Below are 22,336 nucleotides of genomic sequence, written 5' to 3' on the forward strand. Positions count from 1 at the left end.
TCATCCTAGAGGTGGTCCCTTCAAAAGAATAGACCACAGTGGTGTGGGGAAGCCAACACTGCTGCTGCCCTGGCTGTAACTGTTCTGTGGAAAATGGATTTCAGTCTCCAGGACTGTCAATTTTGCACCTCTCAGGAGCATTACAGTCACTAAAAAAGTTAAAACCCAAACTGTAGAGACAACTTTCCTTTTCCTGTAAGAAAAGTCAAAAGAAAACTCCACCACTTCTAAAAGATATTTATTTGATGAAAACAAACAAAGAATTAAAATAAAATATCCAGAGAAAAGACTAAAAGTATCAATACAAATAAATATAATAAGGAAAGAAAAGCCTATGAACAAGAGCGGTTCTGGCAAAATCACGATCAACAAAAGTGGAGTAAAGTGTGTCAACAGCATTCAAGAATAAAATGGCACAATATTATGTCATTGTTCTATGTGTTTTATATTAGCAAATTTCTTCTGTAAAGATTTCTGTTTACAATTAATATCCCGAATATATCCAATTAGTATTACTAATTGCATCATACTGAAACTAATATGGCAATATCACACTGATATCAATAGGATATCTGTTCTTTAGATTTTTCAGAAACCATGGAATAAAAATGCAAGTTAATGAATGGGTTGCAATGATTCCAAAGAAAAGGATGTACTGCTAGTCACAAAAGCAAAGCTAATGTAATTTATGATGTTACCAAAACCCACAAAAAATAAATTTGGTATAACTTACTTCAGTCAATGTGTTCTAATGTTTCAAGTTTTAAAACTTTTAAAAAAATATTACTAGATGTGTTATTATTAAAAAAACCTACTATCTTAAACTTCTTACAAACTGTTAAAAATGCTTTCTAAACAGGGCTCAGTCCTGCAAGGTGCCTAATCTAAACTACATCCTTATCTGCATTAGTTTCTCTATGATGTCAGACTGGTGGTCTGTAACTCTGATATTAGAATTAGTATGACTGTTTTAAAGTTATCTATTCACTTAAATGGGAGTTGAGAGCATTATGTAGATTATAAGATAGGGCCCAATGTCATCAGAATTTTATTAACCATATTTTAGTTACTTTTATGTAAATAAATAGCTTGAACTTTGGGGGGGGGGTTAAAGACCCACCCCCACAAGCCATCAGTGTGATGTCAGAGTGATGGACTATGACTCTGATGTCAGCATTAGTATATTTTAAAGTATATGTTGCTATACATTTATTGCCACAGATCCATACAATCTCTTTCTTAATTTATATTATAATATACAGGTAACTGAACTATTGTATAATATAACACACATCCCACCTGAAAGAGTTCTGATGTTACCATGGTAACCACAAGACTACTTTGTGTTGTCATGAGAGCTTTGCAATATAGCCCAGCAATATCAATCAATAGCATGCAATGTTAATGCCACTGCCACTACAAGTGCTGTTCTGGACACAGAAGACAAGAAAGTCAATATATATGAAAAACATGGAATTTTATATTTAAAGGGAACCTGTGAAGATAACAAAATTTAGGATGAATATTTACAATTAAAAAAGGGATGGGGGAATTTTACAAAATCTAAATCATCAGAAATCTTCCCAATTATTTTTTTAATTCCAATGAAAACTGTTTTTGTTTGCACATATCCCTGAAGTGTTTGCAACCCAAAGTATTTTGCTTTGTGCTAGAGCATAGGAGTCAGAAAGTGAAATCGATTTATTGCCTGAGTTTAATGATATGCAAAATTTAAACAGTTTTAACAATACAGAATTTTCCACAGGTAAAGAAAAATGTTAACATATATATGATTTTATAGTTCCTTTAAGTCAGTGCCTATATCCTGCTACAATGGGTGCTGAACAAATTCCTAGGACATATTGAGTTGCATGGTATCTAAGAACATAAGAATAGCTATACTGGGTGAAACCAATGGTCCAATTAGCCCAGTATCCTGGCCAGTGCCAGATGCTTCATAGGGAATTGAAAGAACTGGACCATTTCAAGTGATCCATCCCCTGTTGTTCAGTCCCAATTTCTGGCAGTCAGAGATTTACAGACACCCAGACCATGGGGTTGTGTCCCTGACCATCCTGACTAATAGTCATTGATGGACCTATCCTCCAGGAATTTATGAAATTCTCTTTTGAATCCAGTTGTACTTTTGGCCTTCACAACATCACCTGGAAACAAAGTTCCACGGTTTGACTGTGCATTGTATGAAGAAACATTTCCTTATGCTTGTTTTAAATCTGCTACTTATTAATTTCATTGGGTGACTCCTGGTTATTGTGTTATATGAAAGGGTAAACAAAACTTCCTTATTCACTTTCTCCACACCATTCATGATTTTATAGACCTCTAACATATTCCCACGTAGTCATCTCTTTCCTAAAATGAACGGTCCCAGGTTTTTTAATCTCGCCTCATATGGAAGCTGTTCCATACCCCTAATCATTTTTATGCTCTTCCTGTGCCTTTTCCATTTCCAATGTATCTTTTTTGAGATGGGGCAACCAGAACTGCATGCAGTACACAAGGTATGGGCATACCATGGATTTATATAGTAGCATTATGATATTTTCTGTCTTACTATCTCTCTCTTTTCTAATGGTTCCTAACATTGTTTCTCTTTTGACTGCTGCTGTAGCTGAGCAGATGCTTTCAGAGAACTATCCACAATGATTCCCAGATCTGTTTCTCAAGTGTTAACAGCTAATTTAGAACTCAACATTTTGTATGTATAGTTGGGATTATGTTTTCTAATGTGCATTACTTTGCACTTATCAACACTGAATTTCATCTGCCATTTTGTTGCCTAGTCATCCAGCTTTCTGAGACAATTTTATTAGAATTTTTTACACTTCACTGCATCTTTACGTATTATTTTAACTATAATGCAAAATTATAAAACTGCCATTTTTAACACTTCGCTAACAATAAAAAACATTTTCTAGTCTAAACTAATTTATCTGCCATGTATTTCTCTGAAATATTTTTGTATGTCTCTGGCATCCTGGCTCTTGTTCTTCTTTTAGTATCTACAGTTTTTAAATGCCAATATCAGAACTTAGAATCATAGAATCATAGAATATCAGGGTTGGAAGGGACCCCAGAAGGTCATCTAGTCCAACCCCCTGCTCAAAGCAGGACCAAGTCCCAGTTAAATCATCCCAGCTAGGGCTTTGTCAAGCCTGACCTTAAAAACCTCTAAGGAAGGAGATTCTACCACCTCCCTAGGTAACGCATTCCAGTGTTTCACCACCCTCTTAGTGAAAAAGTTTTTCCTAATATCCAATCTAAACCTCCCCCATTGCAACTTGAGACCATTACTCCTCGTTCTGTCATCTGCTACCATTGAGAACAGTCTAGAGCCATCCTCTTTGAAACCCCCTTTCAGGTAGTTGAAAGCAGCTATCAAATCCCCCCTCATTCTTCTCTTCTGCAGACTAAACAATCCCAGCTCCCTCAGCCTCTCCTCATAAGTCATGTGCTCTAGACCCCTAATCATTTTCGTTGCCCTTCGTTGTACTCTTTCCAATTTATCCACATCCTTCCTGTAGTGTGGGGCCCAAAACTGGACACAGTACTCCAGATGAGGCCTCACCAGTGTCGAATAGAGGGGAACGATCACGTCCCTCGATCTGCTCGCTATGCCCCTACTTATACAACCCAAAATGCCATTGGCCTTCTTGGCAACAAGGGCACACTGCTGACTCATATCCAGCTTCTCGTCCACTGTCACCCCTAGGTCCTTTTCCGCAGAACTGCTGCCGAGCCATTCGGTCCCTAGTCTGTAGCGGTGCATTGGATTCTTCCATCCTAAGTGCAGGACCCTGCATTTATCCTTATTGAACCTCATTAGATTTCTTTTGGCCCAATCCTCCAATTTGTCTAGGTCCTTCTGTATCCTATCCCTCCCCTCCAGCGTATCTACCACTCCTCCCAGTTTAGTATCATCCGCAAATTTGCTGAGAGTGCAATCCACACCATCCTCCAGATCATTTATGAAGATATTGAACAAAACGGGCCCCAGGACCGACCCCTGGGGCACTCCACTTGACACCGGCTGCCAACTAGACATGGAGCCATTGATCACTACCCGTTGAGCCCGACAATCTAGCCAGCTTTCTACCCACCTTATAGTGCATTCATCCAGCCCATACTTCCTTAACTTGCTGACAAGAATGCTGTGGGAGACCGTGTCAAAAGCTTTGCTAAAGTCAAGAAACAATACATCCACTGCTTTCCCTTCATCCACAGAACCAGTAATCTCATCATAAAAGGCGATTAGATTAGTCAGGCATGACCTTCCCTTGGTGAATCCATGCTGACTGTTCCTGATCACTTTCCTCTCCTCTAAGTGCTTCAGGATTGATTCTTTGAGGACCTGCTCCATGATTTTTCCAGGGACTGAGGTGAGGCTGACCGGCCTGTAGTTCCCAGGATCCTCCTTCTTCCCTTTTTTAAAGATGGGCACTACATTAGCCTTTTTCCAGTCATCCGGGACTTCCCCCGTTCGCCACGAGTTTTCAAAGATAATGGCCAAGGGCTCTGCAATCACAGCCGCCAATTCCTTCAGCACTCTCGGATGCAATTCGTCCGGCCCCATGGACTTGTGCACGTCCAGCTTTTCTAAATAGTCCCTAACCACCTCTATCTCTACAGAGGGCTGGCCATCTCTTCCCCATTTTGTGTTGCCCAGCACAGCAGTCTGGGAGCTGACCTTGTTAGTGAAAACAGAGGCAAAAAAAGCATTGAGTACATTAGCTTTTTCCACATCCTCTGTCACTAGCTTGCCTCCCTCATTCAGTAAGGGGCCCACACTTTCCTTGGCTTTCTTCTTGTTGCCAACATACCTGAAGAAACCCTTCTTGTTACTCTTGACATCTCTTGCTAGCTGCAGCTCCAGGTGCGATTTGGCCCTCCTGATATCTTTCCTACATGCCCGAGCAATATTTTTATACTCTTCCCTGGTCATATGTCCAAGCTTCCACTTCTTGTAAGCTTCTTTTTTATGTTTAAGATCCGCTAGGATTTCACCATTAAACTTCTAGACTGATAAGACTTACTAAAGAAAGGTTTTATAAAATCAGTCCATCTTTTAAAAAAACAATAAAAAATAACAGTTTTGAAAACTATTTCAAAGTGGCACTCACTCAAAAAAAGTAACGTACTGTATATAATCTTCCCCTAAGAATTTGCACTGAGCAAGTTTTAAATATGAAAATCTGTGTGCTTCAGATCTGTGTCTAGATAGAGTTGAAAGAGATTCAGTAATTTAGCCTTGAAACTTCATGTCTAAGGTGCAATAAATAGATACAAAATTCACTGAGGCACACGGAAATTATAAGTGATTATACTATAGCTGAATTTGTCCTCTTGTATTTATAAGGCAATATTTCTTATTTCTCCAGTGGAACATCTGATACCAAGTCCTCAAACTTATGGCACTATCATAAACGTCTGTAATTGTTTTATACAGAGTTGGACAGTATCAACAACTTTGCAATTTAACTTCTATATCTGCATTCACACACAACTATTATGGGGCAATTTGTGTATTCTATTGTTTATAAAGCTGTTCTGCCTCCAGAAAACATGCCTTTTACAAATTCTTATTCTTCTTAATACAATACTTGATCAAATTTTAGAAAAAATGAATGAGACTCAAAAATTTTAAAAAAGCAACAAAACACTGAGCTCATACCTTGGTCGTGCTTCCTTTAATAAATTTTTTAATTGATGACAACAGACCGGTTTCATTCTTCTGTGGTTTTCCTCCTCCAACAGGTAAGCTCTCTTCTACTTCTGAATGTTTCCTCTTTGCCCTCAAAGCACGCTGGGTGTGAATTTGATTTGACTGCTGAGAAGCCTTCCGCGTTCTCAGCCTCATTTTTTATGTGTACCACATGTAAAACTATAAAAAGAAAAACAAGAATACTAGGTTACAGGTACTGTATTAAGCTTGAAAGTATGAATCCCCCACAGGTATATATTTACAAACGTTAGTCTGATGCACTGTGCTTAGTTTTTCACTCAATATGTATCTCCCTTCATTTAAATAATACTGCATTTTCAGGCAATAGAGCTAACTTGGTGTCACGCTTTGCATCAAAGTATAAATCATAGTAGAAACTGTGTATTAGATGTGTGTTAGGCTATCACAATTTACCAAAGGAATAGAAAGCTGATCTTCTGGACTACCATACCAGGAGTTATCGTAAGAGACTGATGTATATGTCCTAAACATATTTATGACATAGGACTTGGTTATAAAATACGCAACACATGGTGGTTGTTTTTTTCTCAGAAATTTCTTTAGTGCTCATCTAACTCCAACCGCTGAGTAGACAGATGAAATTACCTATAATATGTAGAGGCTTAGGTACTACAAAACAACAACTGCTCTGAGAATTTAGGAAAAGATACCAGCAGGGGAGTGGATGGTTCTTGGTCACAGTGATACAATTCTGAGCTTTTCACCCGTAGGCCACTTCAAATTCAACCCAAGTCAACAGTGACCAAAGTTACAAAAAAAAAAAAAAAAATGCTGGCAGTTGAGTAGTCTCAATTCCATTCCTAGTGCAGAGATGATCATGTAACAAAAAAGCATCACTACCTACCTACATGCTTTTTAGTAGACTCAACGGGCAGCAAAGTGATGAACTGGCAGGGCCTTTCAACAGAACAAGGTTGAACTGCATTAGAATGATTTGTGCTGCTGCTAGTTATGTTGTACTTTCTATAACTGTTAACAGACATTGACATCTGTGGGAAATGAAGCCCTATCTAGCACTTTTAACCAGCACCAAATTCGCCAACTATTATATCACAGAGTAAAAGGAGTTAAGATTTTTCAAAGATTGGAATAAATACTTAGTGTTCTTCAAAATTTAATGAAGGCCCACAGAAACTGTAACACAAATTTATAAAAATTGACCATATATAATCTTGTGTGTATCAAGTAACTGAAGCATTACTACTCAGGGTCTAGGTTTATATGTTTTCATATTAATATTTACAATAAAATCACATTTAGTTGTGAAAAAACGTATACAGAAAAGTTAAGGCAAAGAAATAATGAAAACCTTCTATAAGACTTTAATCCATTTTCTCTCTTCCCACCCATTCACCAAAAGAGGAGGCTACTTACCTGTAACTGGAGGTTCTTCAAGACATGTGGTCCCTATTTGCACTCCACTATGGGTTACTCATGCACCCCATGAGGCTGGAGCTGTGGAATTCAAAACTAGCGTATTTTGATCTGCGTACACACCCTGGCTCAGCTCGTACCTCTTACTGAGGGGAAAAAGGGCAGAGTGAACCAATCGCTTTTCCAGTTCCTTCTCTGCTGTGAATCAGATAAGATCCAAAGCAGAGGGGAAGGAGGGTAGGTAGTGGAATACAGATACACATCTCAAAGAACCTCCAGTTACAGGTAAGTAACCTCCTCCTCCTCTTTGAGTATTGGTCCCTATTGTATTCCACTGTGGGTGATTGACAAGGAATACCTAAATATGAGGAGGGTTCGAGGACGTAGACGGAAGGGCTGAGCGAAGTACTGACATTCCAAAGGAGGCATCAGCAGAAGAGTCCTGCACCAGGGCATAATCCCTTGCAAATGTGTGAATGGAATTCCGTAAGGCCACTTTACAAATGTCCAGGAGGACTTACGTTCTGAAGAGACTCTACAGTTGTTGCTTGCATGCTTGTGGAATGAGCTCTTACCCCATTGGGGGGGTTGAGAACTGACAGCAGGAGTAGAATGCAGCTGGATACCTATTTGGAGATTCTCTGGGTGAAGATGGCATGCCCTGACTCCTTCTGCTACAGCAACAAACAGTCTCAGGGATTTCCTGATTGGTTGTGTTCTCTGCAGGTAAAAAAACAACGCTCATCGAACAAAGGGAGTGGAGTCTTCATTCTTCTGCAGAAGAATATGGTTTCAGGAAGAACACAGATAAGTGAATGGATTGGTTAAGGTGAAATTCCAAAACTATGTTAGGGATTAATTTGGGGGTATAGATGTAAAAAAACCTTATCCTTATGGAATACTGTGTATGGAGGCCCTGCCATCATTGCTCCAAGTTCACCAACCTTCTTGCTGATGTGATAGCTATGAGAAAGACGACTGATGGAAAGGAGGGACATGGAACAAGTAGCTAAAGGCTCAAAGGGGAGCCTTGTTAGCACTGAGAGAATAAGGTTCAGATCCCACCGGGGTGCAACCTTCTGAACAAGTGGAAAGGTTCTTAGCCTTTCCAGAATCTTATGGTCAGTGGGTCTGCAAAAACTGAGTAGCCTTGAGAAGGTGGATGGTATGCATGATCACAGCCAACTGGATTCATAAGTACTGATGGATAAACCTGATGTTGTCATGCACAGGATATAGTCTAAGATGAGAGGAATATCCATAGTCTCTGGTAGAATGCCTCTTTGTTGTGTCCAAGATGAAAAGCATTTCCATTTAGCTAGGTAATGTTTTCTAGAAGACTCCTTTCTACTATTAAAGAGAATGTCTCATACAGCTGAAGAGCAAGAACATTCTAAGGATTCTACCCTTCCAAATGTCAGGCCCTGAGGTGGAGCAGCCATGAATTGGGGTGTTTGATCTTGCTGTTCTACTGGGTAAGTAGCTCGAGGAACTTTGGAAGGATGATTGGTTGGCAGGATGACATGCTAGGAGGTTGGGAAACCAGAACTATCTGGGCCAGAAGGGGGCAATCAGGATGACTCTCTGTCCTGCTTGATCTTCCATACGACTCATGGCAGGAGTGGTGGAAAAGGAAATGCATAGCTGAAGTGTCTGACCAAGTAAAAAGCAAAGCATCGTCCTGGCAGTGGTGACCTAGGGCTCCTCTGAAGCAGTATGTGGTGCATTTGCTGTTTGCTTGAGAGGCGAATAGATCCCTGGTCAGGGTTCCCCATAGAGTCAAAATGTTGCAGAGTACTACATGAAGCTCCCACTCATGGTCAAGTGCAAAATGTCTGCTGAAGGAGTCTGCAAACATATTCTGCTTTCCTGGAAGGTAGGCTGCTCATAGGGTGCTGAAGCACCAGTTCCAGAGGCTGACTGCCTCTGCACCCAGGGAGGCAGACCTCGCTTCACCTCACTTGTTGATGTAGAAGACAACTGTAGTGTTGTCTGACATAAGGACATGGTGAGCACGGATGGAAAAAAAGACTTGCACATCTTCCATACTGTCCATAGTTCCAGGATATTGATGTGCATCTTGGCCTCTCGAGCTGTCCAAGCCCCTTGAGCTCAGTGGTTGTTCCTGTGCTCTCCCTAACCTATTTGGGATGTGTCTGTAACAATGATCCTGTCTGGAGAGAAAGGGGACCACCACACATACCTGATGAGGAATTTGTCCCCCATAACAGGGAGGACAGTACCTTGGCTGGAACCGTCACCATGGGGTTCATGGAATGATGGCTTCGGGAGTATACTGACTATAGCCAAGTTCGAAGGCAACAACAGTGAAGACTTGAGAATAGGTTGATAGAAGTGCATAAGCCATGTGACCTAGCAGGGACAGACAAGTTTTGACCGGTACCTGAGGGTTGCTTGTGATGTGAGCTATGATACTGTTCATGGTCTGAAATCTGTCCACAAGCACCACCACCCCTGTGGTGACAGAATTTAGGGTTACCCTGATGAAGTCTAATCTAATGCTAAAACTACTGTTAAAACTGCTAAAACTATAAATGATTAAGATTGATAACTATTTACAATAAGGTTCTTTATTGTTTGTAGGTGAAGTCAAAGCTGAGGACACTAAGGGTTCTGACCTGGACCATGCGGTGGTGAGAAGGAAGTGGAGAAGCGAATGATCTGCCCTTCCCTTTATCCCCTCCATCGGAAGCATGAGGTGAGCCAGGACTCACATGTGGACCAACCATCACTACTTTCAAAATTTCTGGCTCCAGGTTGATGGTGCACATGCATAAGCCACAGTGGAATATAATAGGGACCATCACTCAAAAAAGAACATGAAGTTATTTACAACTTTTTTACATGAAGGTGTAAAACAACAGCATTTACTAATATAATTTGTGTCTTATCTTTTCTTCTTTATGATCTGAGGCTACTAAATTCATTTTTCGTGTAATATATAGTAGGGACACTTTAACAGGGTAAAAAGAAAAGGAGTACTTGTGACACCTTAGAGACTAATAAATTTATTTGAGCATAAGCTTTCGTGACCTACAGCTCACTTCATTGCCGTTGAGAAGCAGCAGCGGCAAGAAGCGCCGCCGCTGAAATGCCGCCGAGAAACGACAACGCTTCTTGGCAGTAGGGTGTGCTGTGGGCACACAAAAATGCCCCGGCTGGGCCATGGCACCCACGGGCACCGCGTTGGGGATCCCTGTTCTAAAGGCTCTGTCTGCATTGCACATGTTCCATTTGCTCACAGCCAGTGTTCCCTCTAATTTTTCCCACCCATGTGCAGAATGAATTTTGTTATGTGCACCAATATGGAGGTGGTGTGTGACACATCACCTCTATATTGGTACACATAACAAAATTCATGGGCTGAGGGTGGGGCCAAGGGGTTTGGAGTGTTGGAGGGACCATAGGGCTAGGGCAGAGGGTTGGGGTGCACGGGTGTGAGGGCTCCGGATCAGGTCGGGGATGAGGGGTTTAGGGTGCAGGAGGGTGCTCCAGAGCTACAGCGGAGAGAGAGGACTCCCCCCCAGCTCTCTCTCCCCACAGCAGCACGTGGGTGGGGAAGGAGGGCGCCTCTGACTGGCACGGCAGCTCCAGGGCTGGGGATGCAGGATAGGCACCCCTTCCACAGCACGTCCAGGCCAGGGGAGGTGCCCCAGCCGTGCCTGGGGCCGAGCTGAGCTGTGTCTGGGGCCAGGCCAGGCCGGCTGCGCCACCCCAGCCGCAGAAGGGCTGGGCACCCCAGCCATGGCAGGTCCTCCAGACCACAGCATTATTGAAGCGGCAGGGGGCGCCCCAGCCGCAGCAAGTTGGGGCAGGGCTAGGTTGGGGCTGGGGGAGGGGTATCCCGTCTCCAGCAGGTCCCCCGGCAGATTCCCTAAGTGCCTGCACAGCGCTAAACAGGCTGCTGCATGGCCATGCAGCTTACAGAGAACTTAGCTCATAGCTCCTATGCACCATCCTCATAGAGCATGCTTCATCCTAGGGCTGCAGAAGTTGAGCAGGATTTTTCCTACAACTATTCTTCCAGCCTCCAGAGGCCACTCTGGCGCTTTGCACAGTGCTGCCCAGGAATGGAGGAGTGGGTTATCCCAGAATTTGAACAAGCTAATTGCAACCATATTGTGTGCATTCAGCCACCATGAATTAATACAATAGAACACCACAAAGTTAAGGGTTAATTTGAACAAGCAGAGCTTCTGGAGGTAAGGTCATATGCTAGCTGCAGGCCTGCAGTTTCTGCTAATCAGAATGGGAGAAGGTGAGAAAAGGGTCAACAAATTGAGACTGAGGGAAAATAAGTGGATGGAGATCTTGAGTTTGGGCACCTTTGATACAGAAGCTTATTATGACTAAGGCTTTGCTTACACTAGCAAAGGTGTTAAAAAAAACACACACACACCCCAAAAAGACAAACATTTTGTTGAGGAAAAGCGTGGATGTGAACAGCGCTTTGTTGACAGGAGCATTCTCCTGCCAATAAAGCTACAGCCACTCGTTGGGGGTGGAAGTTTTTTTGTTGGCAGGAGAGCTCTCCTGCTGACAAACAGCAGCTACACGGGGCACCTTTTAGCAGCACGGCTGTAGCAGCATAGCTATGTCACTAAAAGCTGCATAGTGTAGACATAGCCTAAGATTGTTAGAAATGTTTTGTTGATAAGTAGTTTATTGAAGTTAGGAGAAGAGATGACCCCTATAGAGGTCACTATGAGCTATGTGTTTTCTAAAAATTAGTTATAAAAAGACTAGACAATAGAGTGTACTTTGGAGCAGTTCTCTGAAGCTAGCCTGAGATTTTTTTCCTGACACCATGCTCCCTGGTGGGGAAAAAACCAGCCATCACTAACGTGCTGCTAATTACTCAGTACCATCTCAGATTCTAGGTAATTATTTGGGATGTTCTAACCTATTGTTTATGTCTATGTGTACTTAAATCTAATAAACAGTAGTTTTAAATAAGAGCACGCTTACTTGCATTAATCTTTCATCAGCCAAAAGTGCTGTGTTCCCATTGATTTATTCCTGATACCACCTGCAGTGAAACAGTTAAGTTACCACTGCTTTGAGTTCTGAAAACCCTGGGTAACAACAGGAACTGAGAGATTGTCTCTCTTCGACTCTCAATGCTCCCTCTCAAAAACAGAAATATAAGACACAAGGGGGAAGTTGCCCGAGCTGGAAGGTAGGGACACAGGGGCAGAAGCTTGGGACGGGAGCAGGAGCGGAGCAGGAGGGAGTACAGAAGGGCTGGCAGGGCACAGGACCCAGGGGGAGAAGATGGACAGGAAATGGAGGGGGTGGGAAAAGAGCAGAAGGGGTGAAAGAAGAGGCTGAAGGGACAGTGGAAGAAGGCTCTGTAACCACAAGAGTACACTCCCCTACAGAACCTGGAATTGAACCTAATTATTTCTGACTCTCAACATTCCTTTGCTGTCTAATAAATATCTATGAAACCCACCAGCAAAGCATGTCTGCATCCTCATCTAGTGGCTGGTCCACAGAGGCCTTTTCTTACCCTGGTGGTGGCATGTAGGTTACGGGTAGCTACATGCCACTGTGAAAAGCAGAGCGTCCACACCAGTGTATAGCTACATGTAGCAGTGTGTAGCTGCATGCAACTGGTGGGGGAAACAGCAGTTTGCAGTTGCCAGAGCCTTTCACTGAGGCAAGGAAAGGCTCTGGCAAGGGAGAAGCAGTGGGGAAAGAGTTTTTCCCTGTTGCCAGAGCCTTTCTCTGTAGCGAGGAAAGCATCCAGCAGCGTGAAGCTGCCAGAGCCTCTTCCCCCTTCCCCTCTTGTCCCCACCAGAGCCTTTCACTGTGGCAGGAAAAGTCTCCAGCAGCAAGGAGGCAGTGGGACACTACCCCACTAAAATAGCAGTGTAGATGTGGGAGGCGCTGCTTGGGCATGTAGAGAACCATGTACCCTATACTATAGGGTTCTGGCATATTTGTACTTTACTTGCCCAAGCGGTGCCTCACCGCCTACACAGCTATTTATACCCAGGCTAGCTTTGTGTGTGGTGTCTGTTCTCTACATTCCTCCAAAAGTGTAGACATGCTTGTAGAATATAACAGGAGTCTGCTTCTTTGAATTACTCAGCTCAAACAGTATAAACTTTCCAAATATCCCAGCCCTGCTGATAACCCTGCAGCAAGTCATTTTTTTAATGTAGTAAAGTAGTTCCATAAAAATACATTAAAACTACATTGAAAGAATGAGATGGCAAAATCAAGCTCTCAGAAGTTAGGAAATGCCAGAATTAATAATGCCCATGCAACCCTAACTCATCTCCCTTTTGCTTGTGCATTATGATTCATTTTTTAATTACATATGCATATACATGGGGGGGAGGAATTAAGGTTGTACATACAACATTGATTCTGGCATTTCCTAACTTTTTGAGAGATTGACTTTACAACTACTACATTCTTTTAAGATAGTTTATTTGGATGATATGTATTTAATACATCCATTACTAATTAGCAATGTAAACTCTACTACATATTATAAACAGAAATACATATTGTGCAAACAGAAAAAAAATTCAAGCAAAACTAACCAATACCATTTCCAGCCTGCATTCTAACTGTATAAAAACAGTTGTAAAATAGCTATATCTGAAAATAAGAGTTAAGACCAGAATCCTAATCAAATTCAAATTTGAATAACTATAACCTTATGGCCTTAAGAAAAAAATCTATGAATCTATTTAAATTTCTCCAATAGTTTCAATCTAATACAGTATTCCTAAATTGTTATATAGTATTGCAGGAGGATATCAAGTAACTGCCAATTTCACCCCAGAGATGGCTGCAATGATTCCTAAACAGGCAAAGTTTACATATTGCTCCAGGTCTTTTTTGGTATTCAAGATGCTATATAAACAGAATATATAATTACTAATAGGGGTACCCATAGGCATATCGATGGCCAAATTACTGCAACAGAAAGGTCAAATCTGAGACATCCCTTCCTCCCTTCTTGCTCATCAAGATTAAGGTACTGGACTGGAACTCAGAGATCTGGGGTCAATTCTGCCACAGATTTCCTGTGTGATCATCATACATCAGCATTTTTCTGTTTCTCAGCTCTCCTTTTTGAAAAGGGAGATAAATATTAGTCTTCCTCACTGGGGTGTTATAAAAATAAATTCACTAGTGTTTATGAGAATCACACTAATGTGATGGGAGGTCATAAGAATGTAAACTGATCAATCTAAAGAAAGTGAAACTTCCAATAACATATTCCATGAACTCTAGCTCTTATACTTTAGGAATAGTTTTCATCAGATCATTCAAACATTCATTATCTCCTAATTATATTATAAAAAATTATACTCAAGTAGATTTTTTTTGTCTATCCAGTCCAAAACAAAAAACAGCACAGGAACACAGTAGAACCTCACTAATTCACATTTTTGACTGAGATACCTATCAAATATTGAATATTACAAGTTAGGTATTAAGTGAATAAACAATAAAATAAGGCATGGTTTAATATATCCCAAAAGTTAAACTACAGTTGTTAAAATAAATGAACAAATTTTATTTATGCTTCATAAAGTCCTAGCAAAAGTACTGCAGTATATTTAGTGTAATAACAAACCTTAACAATATGACAGTTCCACAGGAATCTTCTAATAAAATTCTGATGAGAAAAAGAGAAAGACTGACATTTTTGGGGTCTGAATGAGCTAAGTTCTACTGTAACAAGCAAATGTGCATGTATATGTTTATACAAATCCCTTGTAAAATTCAGATACCAGAAAGAATATTTAATTACAAGAAACATTAGTAATGTAAACATAGAACTTGTGAAGGAAATCTCTCATAAAATGTACAATAACTACAACTTATGTAGCCTGTTTCAAAAAGGGAACAAAAATTAAGAAATCAAAATATGAACTGAGTTAATGTTTCCAAATGGTGTATATATATTTATCCTGTTAAGGTACTGTTCAACTCATCCGTACATTAATGCCAAAGAGTTCTTTGGCTTACTTCACATCCTGGGTATCAAGCCTCAAGTTATAAATATCCTAATGGACTTAGCAACAGTTACCTACAATCATCTCGATGACAGAAGTTTGCTTTCTTAATGCTCAATGCAGCCAGCAGTGTGCTGCTTTTACTTGTATTACTTATTGTGTGATTTTTTAAAACATGCACAAAACAAACTGACTTACTAGACTGCGTACAAATACTTTAGCCTAAACATGCACATGAATTTCCTTGCTCACACATATACTATTCAGATAGTGACCATAGTATCCTATTCAATTAAGAGCCTGACCAATATATTATGTAACTGAACATTTCATTTAATCACATTCTGCTAAGACAAGACTTGCTTGTATCTTTACAATGTTAGTACAAAAGAGGATGCATATAAACTATATATTTGTACTGCCTTTGGGATTTTGGTAGAAAAAATATTTTGAACAAACAAATTCCTTTGCAGCAGTCTCTTTCAAGAGCAGATAGCTTGGCCAATCTGGAATTCCCACCTTATAAAATAACATCATTTACATAGCATCAAGAAAAGCTGTAAAGGTGTTAACATAGCACAAAGAACTTGAAGACTAATAAATACATTTACCGCAGATGTGCCCAACACTAAAAGATTAAAGTCATTGGTGTCTCTGTATTTTATTTATATAACATAAAAATTCTGAGAAATATCCTGCCTCCCTTCTTTCCTTGTCAAATTCTTAAAAATTAGCAATAACAAAGTAAACATATGATGAAAGGTTGGAGACTGAACTCTGAGTTCACAATATTCTGAAATTCATTCTTTAAAGAAAAGGAATGGGTAGAATGGGATTATAACCAGGGTGGATAAAAATCAATTATTTAAAAAAATAAAATATTTTTATTGTGTTATTTAATTTATAACAACATTGTAAACCTGTTTAAATGAATAAAAACAAGGAAGCTGGGGGTGAGATCTACTAGTTTTAAAAGTTTGAAGGACAGCCGAAGTAACTTAGGAAACTGTCTTATTTTCAAGAGAATCAGGCAAACAGGAACTTAAGCTCTGGTCCCTTTCACTTAGGCATATTTGAAAATTTTCCCAGGCTGACCTAAAATAATCACTTTAACTAACTGACTACAATGTGAAACATACTTTTATAGAAGTTTATGTATACAAAACATTTGCTTTGTTTAATAAAAATAAATCTTATTTGCTGTTGTGTTTAATTTAATTCCAAGCACCATCCTAATGCAGCTTGACACAAATCATGAGCAAAAAGTGAATTAACTAGTAAATAAGCAATACATCTTTCAGCATTTTTAACACTAAAAATGTAAAATTAGTAAGAATCTGAAAATATTAATCTATATCATTACTTAAATAAATGTATATAGTTATAGTTTACCCTCCTAAGTAGCAAAAAGAGGTACCATATTTAGTGTAAAGGCTCTGTTTAGTTGTAAATCAACATGTTTTAATGGTTTATCAACCAATAAGAATTCATCTGCATTTAAAAAATAACTGTAATACAAATGGAAAAATTTATTAAAATTATTTAAATCAATGCTTTTTCCACTTGGTGATTTAAATTGGGTTGATTCACACAAATGCATCCTGATTATAACTGTAACCTTGATTCGGCACTCTGTGACAGAGAGGAAAATAAGTAATAAAGGAACAGTTAAAACCACGAAGTTTAAAGAGCTTCTCTCTATTCCCTCAAGTTCTTACATACTGAGTTGTAAAGGTTCATCACCTTTTAAATATTATCTCTGTTCTACAGGTTAGATATTGTGTGTGTACTGGAAAGAGCTTCCTTTGTATGACTAGCATTTCTAAATAAAGAGCATATTTCTGCACAATTTTCAATCAGGGATGAATTTTTCTTAATTTTTTCCGTCACTGATGTTGGAGCAGGATCTAATTTTCTATGAAACTACTAAAAGCAGATTTAAGTGTGCACATACCATTAATTTAAAGCTCTAAAGACTGCTTAAGGAAGATGCCACCCAAATTCAAAAGTTGGACGACAAAACAGAAGGTAAAACATCAAGAACTACACATGACAATGCTGACTAACAGCAAATTATGCTTGATAAGAAAATTAAGAATTATGGAGGTGACCAGAAATGTTGGACTGCCATCACTCAAGAGCCTATATATTCCAAGAATAAGTATGGTATATGCTAGGTTTCAGAGGAGCAGCCGTGTTAGTCTGTATTCGCAAAAAGAAAAGCAGTACTTGTGGCACCTTAGAGACTAACAAATTTATTAGAGCATAAGCTTTCGTGAGCTACAGCTCACTTCATCGGATGCATTTGGTGGAAATGCATCCGATGAAATGAGCTGCAGCCCACGAAAGCTCATGCTCCAATAAACCCGCCAGTCTCCAAGGTGCCACAAGCACTCCCCCTCCCCCTGCGAACACAGACCAACACGGCTGCCACTCCGAAACATTTCTCATATAGTTAATTCAAGTAGGCATACTCAGGAGCATCTTGCCTTTTGTGACATCTTTTCTGGGTCCTGGGTGTTCATAGGTTCCTTCTCTTTTGACCTGTCATGCAAACTCATAGTGGCTTTCTGCTGCATGCTGGGGACCCAAAACAATGTAGAGAATCTAATCTATTTATGGTTTGACTCTGTGCCCATCCCTGTGGTACCTAAGTATCTCTAGCAATAAACATGCACAGAAGCAATTAGATACCATGGCCTCTGAAAATCTTGCCAAAGTCTCTACTTTCAGAAAATCCAAAGTGTTGAGCACACAGTTGGAGGCAGAGCCTCCAGACAAACTGGACAGCCAGAGAGAAGGCTGAATTTTAAGAACTCTACCCCGCCCCATATTTAGCTTTGAAAATTTCCCAAATTTCCTAATTAGTACATACTAACCAAAAGTTGGTGGATTTTTCCCGTATTGCTCAGGGACAAACCTTAAACTAGCCTTTTCTTTGCAAGGTTAGTAGCCCAGCAGAACTTCAATGACAGTCTTTGCTTTGTTTCAGAGTAGCAGCCGTGCTAGTCTGCACTCACAAAAAGAAAAGGAGCACCCGTGGCACCCCAGAGACCAACAAATCCACTAGAGCACAAGCCTTCGTGAGCTGCAGCCCACCTCATCGGATGCATTTGGTGGAAAAAACAGAGGAGAGATTTATATACACACACACAGAGAACATGAACATGGTATATGCTGTAGATGATTAATAGCAGCACTGCAGGAACTGAAATTAAAGTCACTGCTGGTGTGTGGTTTAAATGAGTGGCAGGAGCAAATGAATTCTAAGCAAAGTATGTGAAAAAGTTTGGAGTTGTTTTTCATTTGTTTTTTTTTTCCTATAGCACCCATTATTGTAGTATCTAAGCCAGGGGCGGGCAAACTACAGCCCGCAGGCCAAATCCAGCCAGCAAGCTGTTTTAAGCCGGCCCATGAGCTCCCGCTAGGTCAGGGGCCGGACCATGCAGCTCAGCCCCGCTCCAACCGGGGTGCTGGGTCAGGGGCTGCCCAGGGTCGGGGCCACACCACGCGGCTCCCGGAATCTGCGGCATGGCCCCACTCCGGCTCCTACATGCTCCAATGGCCCCCTGCGGAGCTCCAATGGGAGCTGCTGGGGTGGTGCCTGCGGATGGGGCAGCGTGCAGAGCCACCTGGCCACACATCTGAGAGGAGCTGGAGAAGGGACATGCCACTGCTTCTAGGAGCTGCTTGAGGTAAGCACCGCTCGGAGCCTGCACCCCTGAGCCTCTCCCCACGTCCCAACCCCCTGTCCCAGCCCTGATCCTCCTCCCGCCCTCCTAACCCCTCGTTCCCAGCCCAGAGCACCCTCCTACACTCCTCATCCCCAGCCCCACCCCAGAGCCTGCACCCCCAACCAGAGCCCTCATGCCTCCCAACCCCTATTTTGTGAGAATTCACGGTCCGCCATATAATTTCTATTCCCCAATGTGGCCCTCAGACGAAAAAGTTTGCCCACCCCTGATCTAAGCATTCTCCAGTCAGATTAGATATGTAGACCCAAGTGCATTTCAAAAAATCTCATTCTTCTCCCTCCTCTGACTAAGGAGATTCTGTTTGGCTGATGTCAGGAAGAGGCTCTTCCTGGCCAGTGATGACTTTTTGTGGTGGAGTGGAACATCCTTTGTTTAGGGTAAAGGGATGGAATGGAAGAAGGAAGGTATCTTTATACTATACTCATCTGTGCTCAAGTCTTAGAGTTGTAGACTGACATTTTCCCACATTGACCCATCCATGCATCTCTAACAATGTTCTCAAAGAGAACAAGGTAATTCAGTCTCAATAATCCCTCTACTGAGACTATTCATAAAGACGTCAATTACTGCCATTTATGATGTGGACACTTGTCTGTGATCAACTCACTTTATACAGAGCAGTGAACTGCTCCAATGATAACTTTCTGTTACTATTAACTTAGTCTAGATTTGAACCTGTGACCCTAGAAGTGAAAAGCTCAATATTCCATTAACAATCACCTCAGCTAAACAGATCTCATTGATAAGAAACTTTGTCAATGTTACTTATAAAAGATTTGGGACAAACTGTAACACAAAAACCAGACTCAGAGATACAGAAATTTAATTAGAGCAAAAGTTATCTTTCAATTCCTTTTAGATGAATCATCCTGGTCAGATCACATCAGCAAGTTTCATTGTTATGAGGTGACCCAAGTTTTAAAAATTAAAAACTCAAAGACTCACTCGTTGGACTGCTAAAGTATTCATAACTATCATATGTCAACGTCACAATAACTTTCTGCCTTCTTTAGAAAGATTATATCTTTGACTAGGAATGAAGAGGGTTTGTTTGTAATTAGCACCTGTTCACAGATTCTACATTTAGATTATTCTTCTGATCTAAAAATCATACACTTCCATGCATTCGCTGGCCCTTGCTTTGCCTACCTATGTAGTTTTGTTTTATTTATGATGCAAAGTTGGAGTTACAAATTTCTTCACTAATAATGCATGATCTCCCAGCCTAGATAGCCCAAAAAATGAAATGCTGTTCTTAGTTTATTATTTTTTCCATACCAAAGTCTTCTCCCTGTAACAAACGATGCACACTCACCTTGATCATCTTAATCGATCGGTCCTTCAGCCCTCATATAGATTACGCCGATCACAACACGTCTTCCATTCTTCTTGTATCCTGGCCTTCCTTCTCCATGTGCAGCCATGTCTTTTCATAATAAAATCTTCCCATCTCTTTGGAGGTCGGCCGAGTGGTCGTTTCAGATCCTATGGGTACCACACAGCAACAGCTGCAGTCCATCGATTGTCAGTGAGCCTTTCTATATGCCCAGCCCATTGCATTTCACTATGCCTGCTTTCAACAACCACGTCCTCCACTCCACTCTGCTGTCTGATCACTTCATTGGGGACTTGGTCACAGATTGATCCCAGCATTCTTCTTTCCATCGCCCTCTCCGTGAGTCGCTGTTCCTCCATCTTGATCAGCGCCCATGTTTCGCTGCCATACAACATTGATGGCAGTATTGTTGAGTTGAAGAGGCTGGTGCATGTTGCCTTGTTGATTTTTCCTTGGAGGACATCCTTGATAGAACTGAATGCACACCAACCTGCTTTCTTTCTTCTCAAGAGATCACCTTCCTGACCGTGGCGCATGTTAATTTCTCGGCCCAAATAGACATATGGCTCAACTTCTTCTATTTGTTCTCCCTTGATTGTTATTTGGGCTTTTGGCAAGGTATCAGACCACATAAATTTTGTTTTGGAGTGGTTAATTTTCAGTCCGAGTTGGCTGCTTTTTGTGTTGACTTCTCACAGCATCTTCTGTAGTTTGATAGTATTTGATAGTATGATGCACACTAAAATGATAAAAAGTAAGTCTTTGTATTTTGACTCAGACGATCCCCAATGGAGACAAGTTGAGGTTGAATCTATCTTAAAATAGTTAGCATACATCAAAATTGGCTGACAGTCTCATATAGCAGAAATAATATATAATTTACAGTCTTATGTAGGCTGGGAGACCATATGTTATAAATGAAGAAATTTGTACCTCCAACTTCTACGCCATAAACAAAACAAAACTACATTGGCAAAGCAAGGGCCAGTGCATGGAAATGTATGATTTTTAGAACAGAAGAATAATCTAAAAATAGCATGTCTGAACAGTGGTGGATCTTTCTGAAAGTCAAACGTTCTGGATTAGATGACCAGAATGCTCTATTTTAAATGAGTGAATTATAAATTCCACTAAAATCTGCACTATTCCTGTTGTGTTTCTGGAATGAACCAGCTTGAGACACATTAGAGACACTGGACATTTAATTCATGCTGCTAGGCATGTAGAGGCCTATTTTTGGAAGTCTTGTTACAATCCTGGTGTAGACCAGGTTGTTAAACACTTCCTGAACATATCTAACCGGCTGTCATGGAAAACTATGACCTCACATAATAATTTTGTTAGTACTTTTGAACTGTTCATGTCCTCATGAATGTTAGTAAGTTTAAATAAAAAAGCTCAGAAATATAGGAAATTCTAGAGGTTCTTCTTGTCAACAGCTATGGTTGTTCATAGGGTTTGGTTTTTTTTAAATAAGCTGATATCAGCTTCCACTCTGTGCTGTAATATATAATGTTATCCTTGAAATATTTCAAAAGCAGTATCAAAGCAAAACAAAAAACTAGCATTATATGGTTATGCAGATTCTAAGGACTTAGGGTTGGGTACCACAATCACCTTATTGAATTTCTTCTCCAGAATATGTATATGACACCTGAATTCTCTAGAGGAGCTGTGTTAGAGGAAGCAGACAAGCTACAAAATATAGAAAAAGCACTGCTTTTATCATCTCCTGTGCCTGTCTTAAAGTCAATGACATCTTAGAATCAGAAACATCTTGAAGATATATATGGCTCTCCATGAACAACTCTCTTTCCTAAAGAAGAGGTGTGAGAAAGTTTTAAAGGCAAGCTCAGATAAGCCAGTTGTACTTGGAAAATGCAATGTTTATTTAAAGATGTTAGGAAGATAAACTGTGTTGTGGTGAGAAGACTATGGAATAGCCCCCCCCATATTTGTGGTGGAAAGGTCATATGCATTGCAATACAGGGGCAAATAAGAGAGCCTTGTTTGCTTGAGTTTCATCAGGAAAAATTTTTTTTACTCCCATTTACCTTGATCTTCCGACAGCATTAGAGAGACAGCCACATATTACATATGA

At 40.5% G+C, this 22,336-nt stretch overlaps 1 protein-coding gene across 3 annotated transcripts in view; it reads right to left on the reverse strand.

The window, feature by feature from the left end:
* Positions 1 to 22,336, reverse strand: part of CTDSPL2 (CTD small phosphatase like 2) — an 87,808-nt gene that overhangs the window by 40,703 nt on the left and 24,769 nt on the right. Inside the window, exons 2-4 of one of the 3 annotated variants that reach the window (XM_038420180.2) lie at positions 14,763 to 14,804; positions 6,609 to 6,661; positions 5,693 to 5,902 (exon numbers count right to left, since the gene is read on the reverse strand). In XM_038420180.2, coding sequence (XP_038276108.1) covers positions 5,693 to 5,878 — 186 coding nt within the window. In that variant the 5' untranslated portion in view covers positions 5,879 to 5,902; positions 6,609 to 6,661; positions 14,763 to 14,804. The remainder of the gene's footprint in view (positions 1 to 5,692; positions 5,903 to 6,608; positions 6,662 to 14,762; positions 14,805 to 22,336) is intronic. The other 2 variants (XM_038420178.2, XM_038420179.2) reach the window with 2 other exon arrangements.

This window comes from Dermochelys coriacea, chromosome 10, assembly GCF_009764565.3.
Source record: "Dermochelys coriacea isolate rDerCor1 chromosome 10, rDerCor1.pri.v4, whole genome shotgun sequence".
In the NCBI taxonomy this organism is placed as follows: Eukaryota; Metazoa; Chordata; order Testudines; family Dermochelyidae; genus Dermochelys; species Dermochelys coriacea.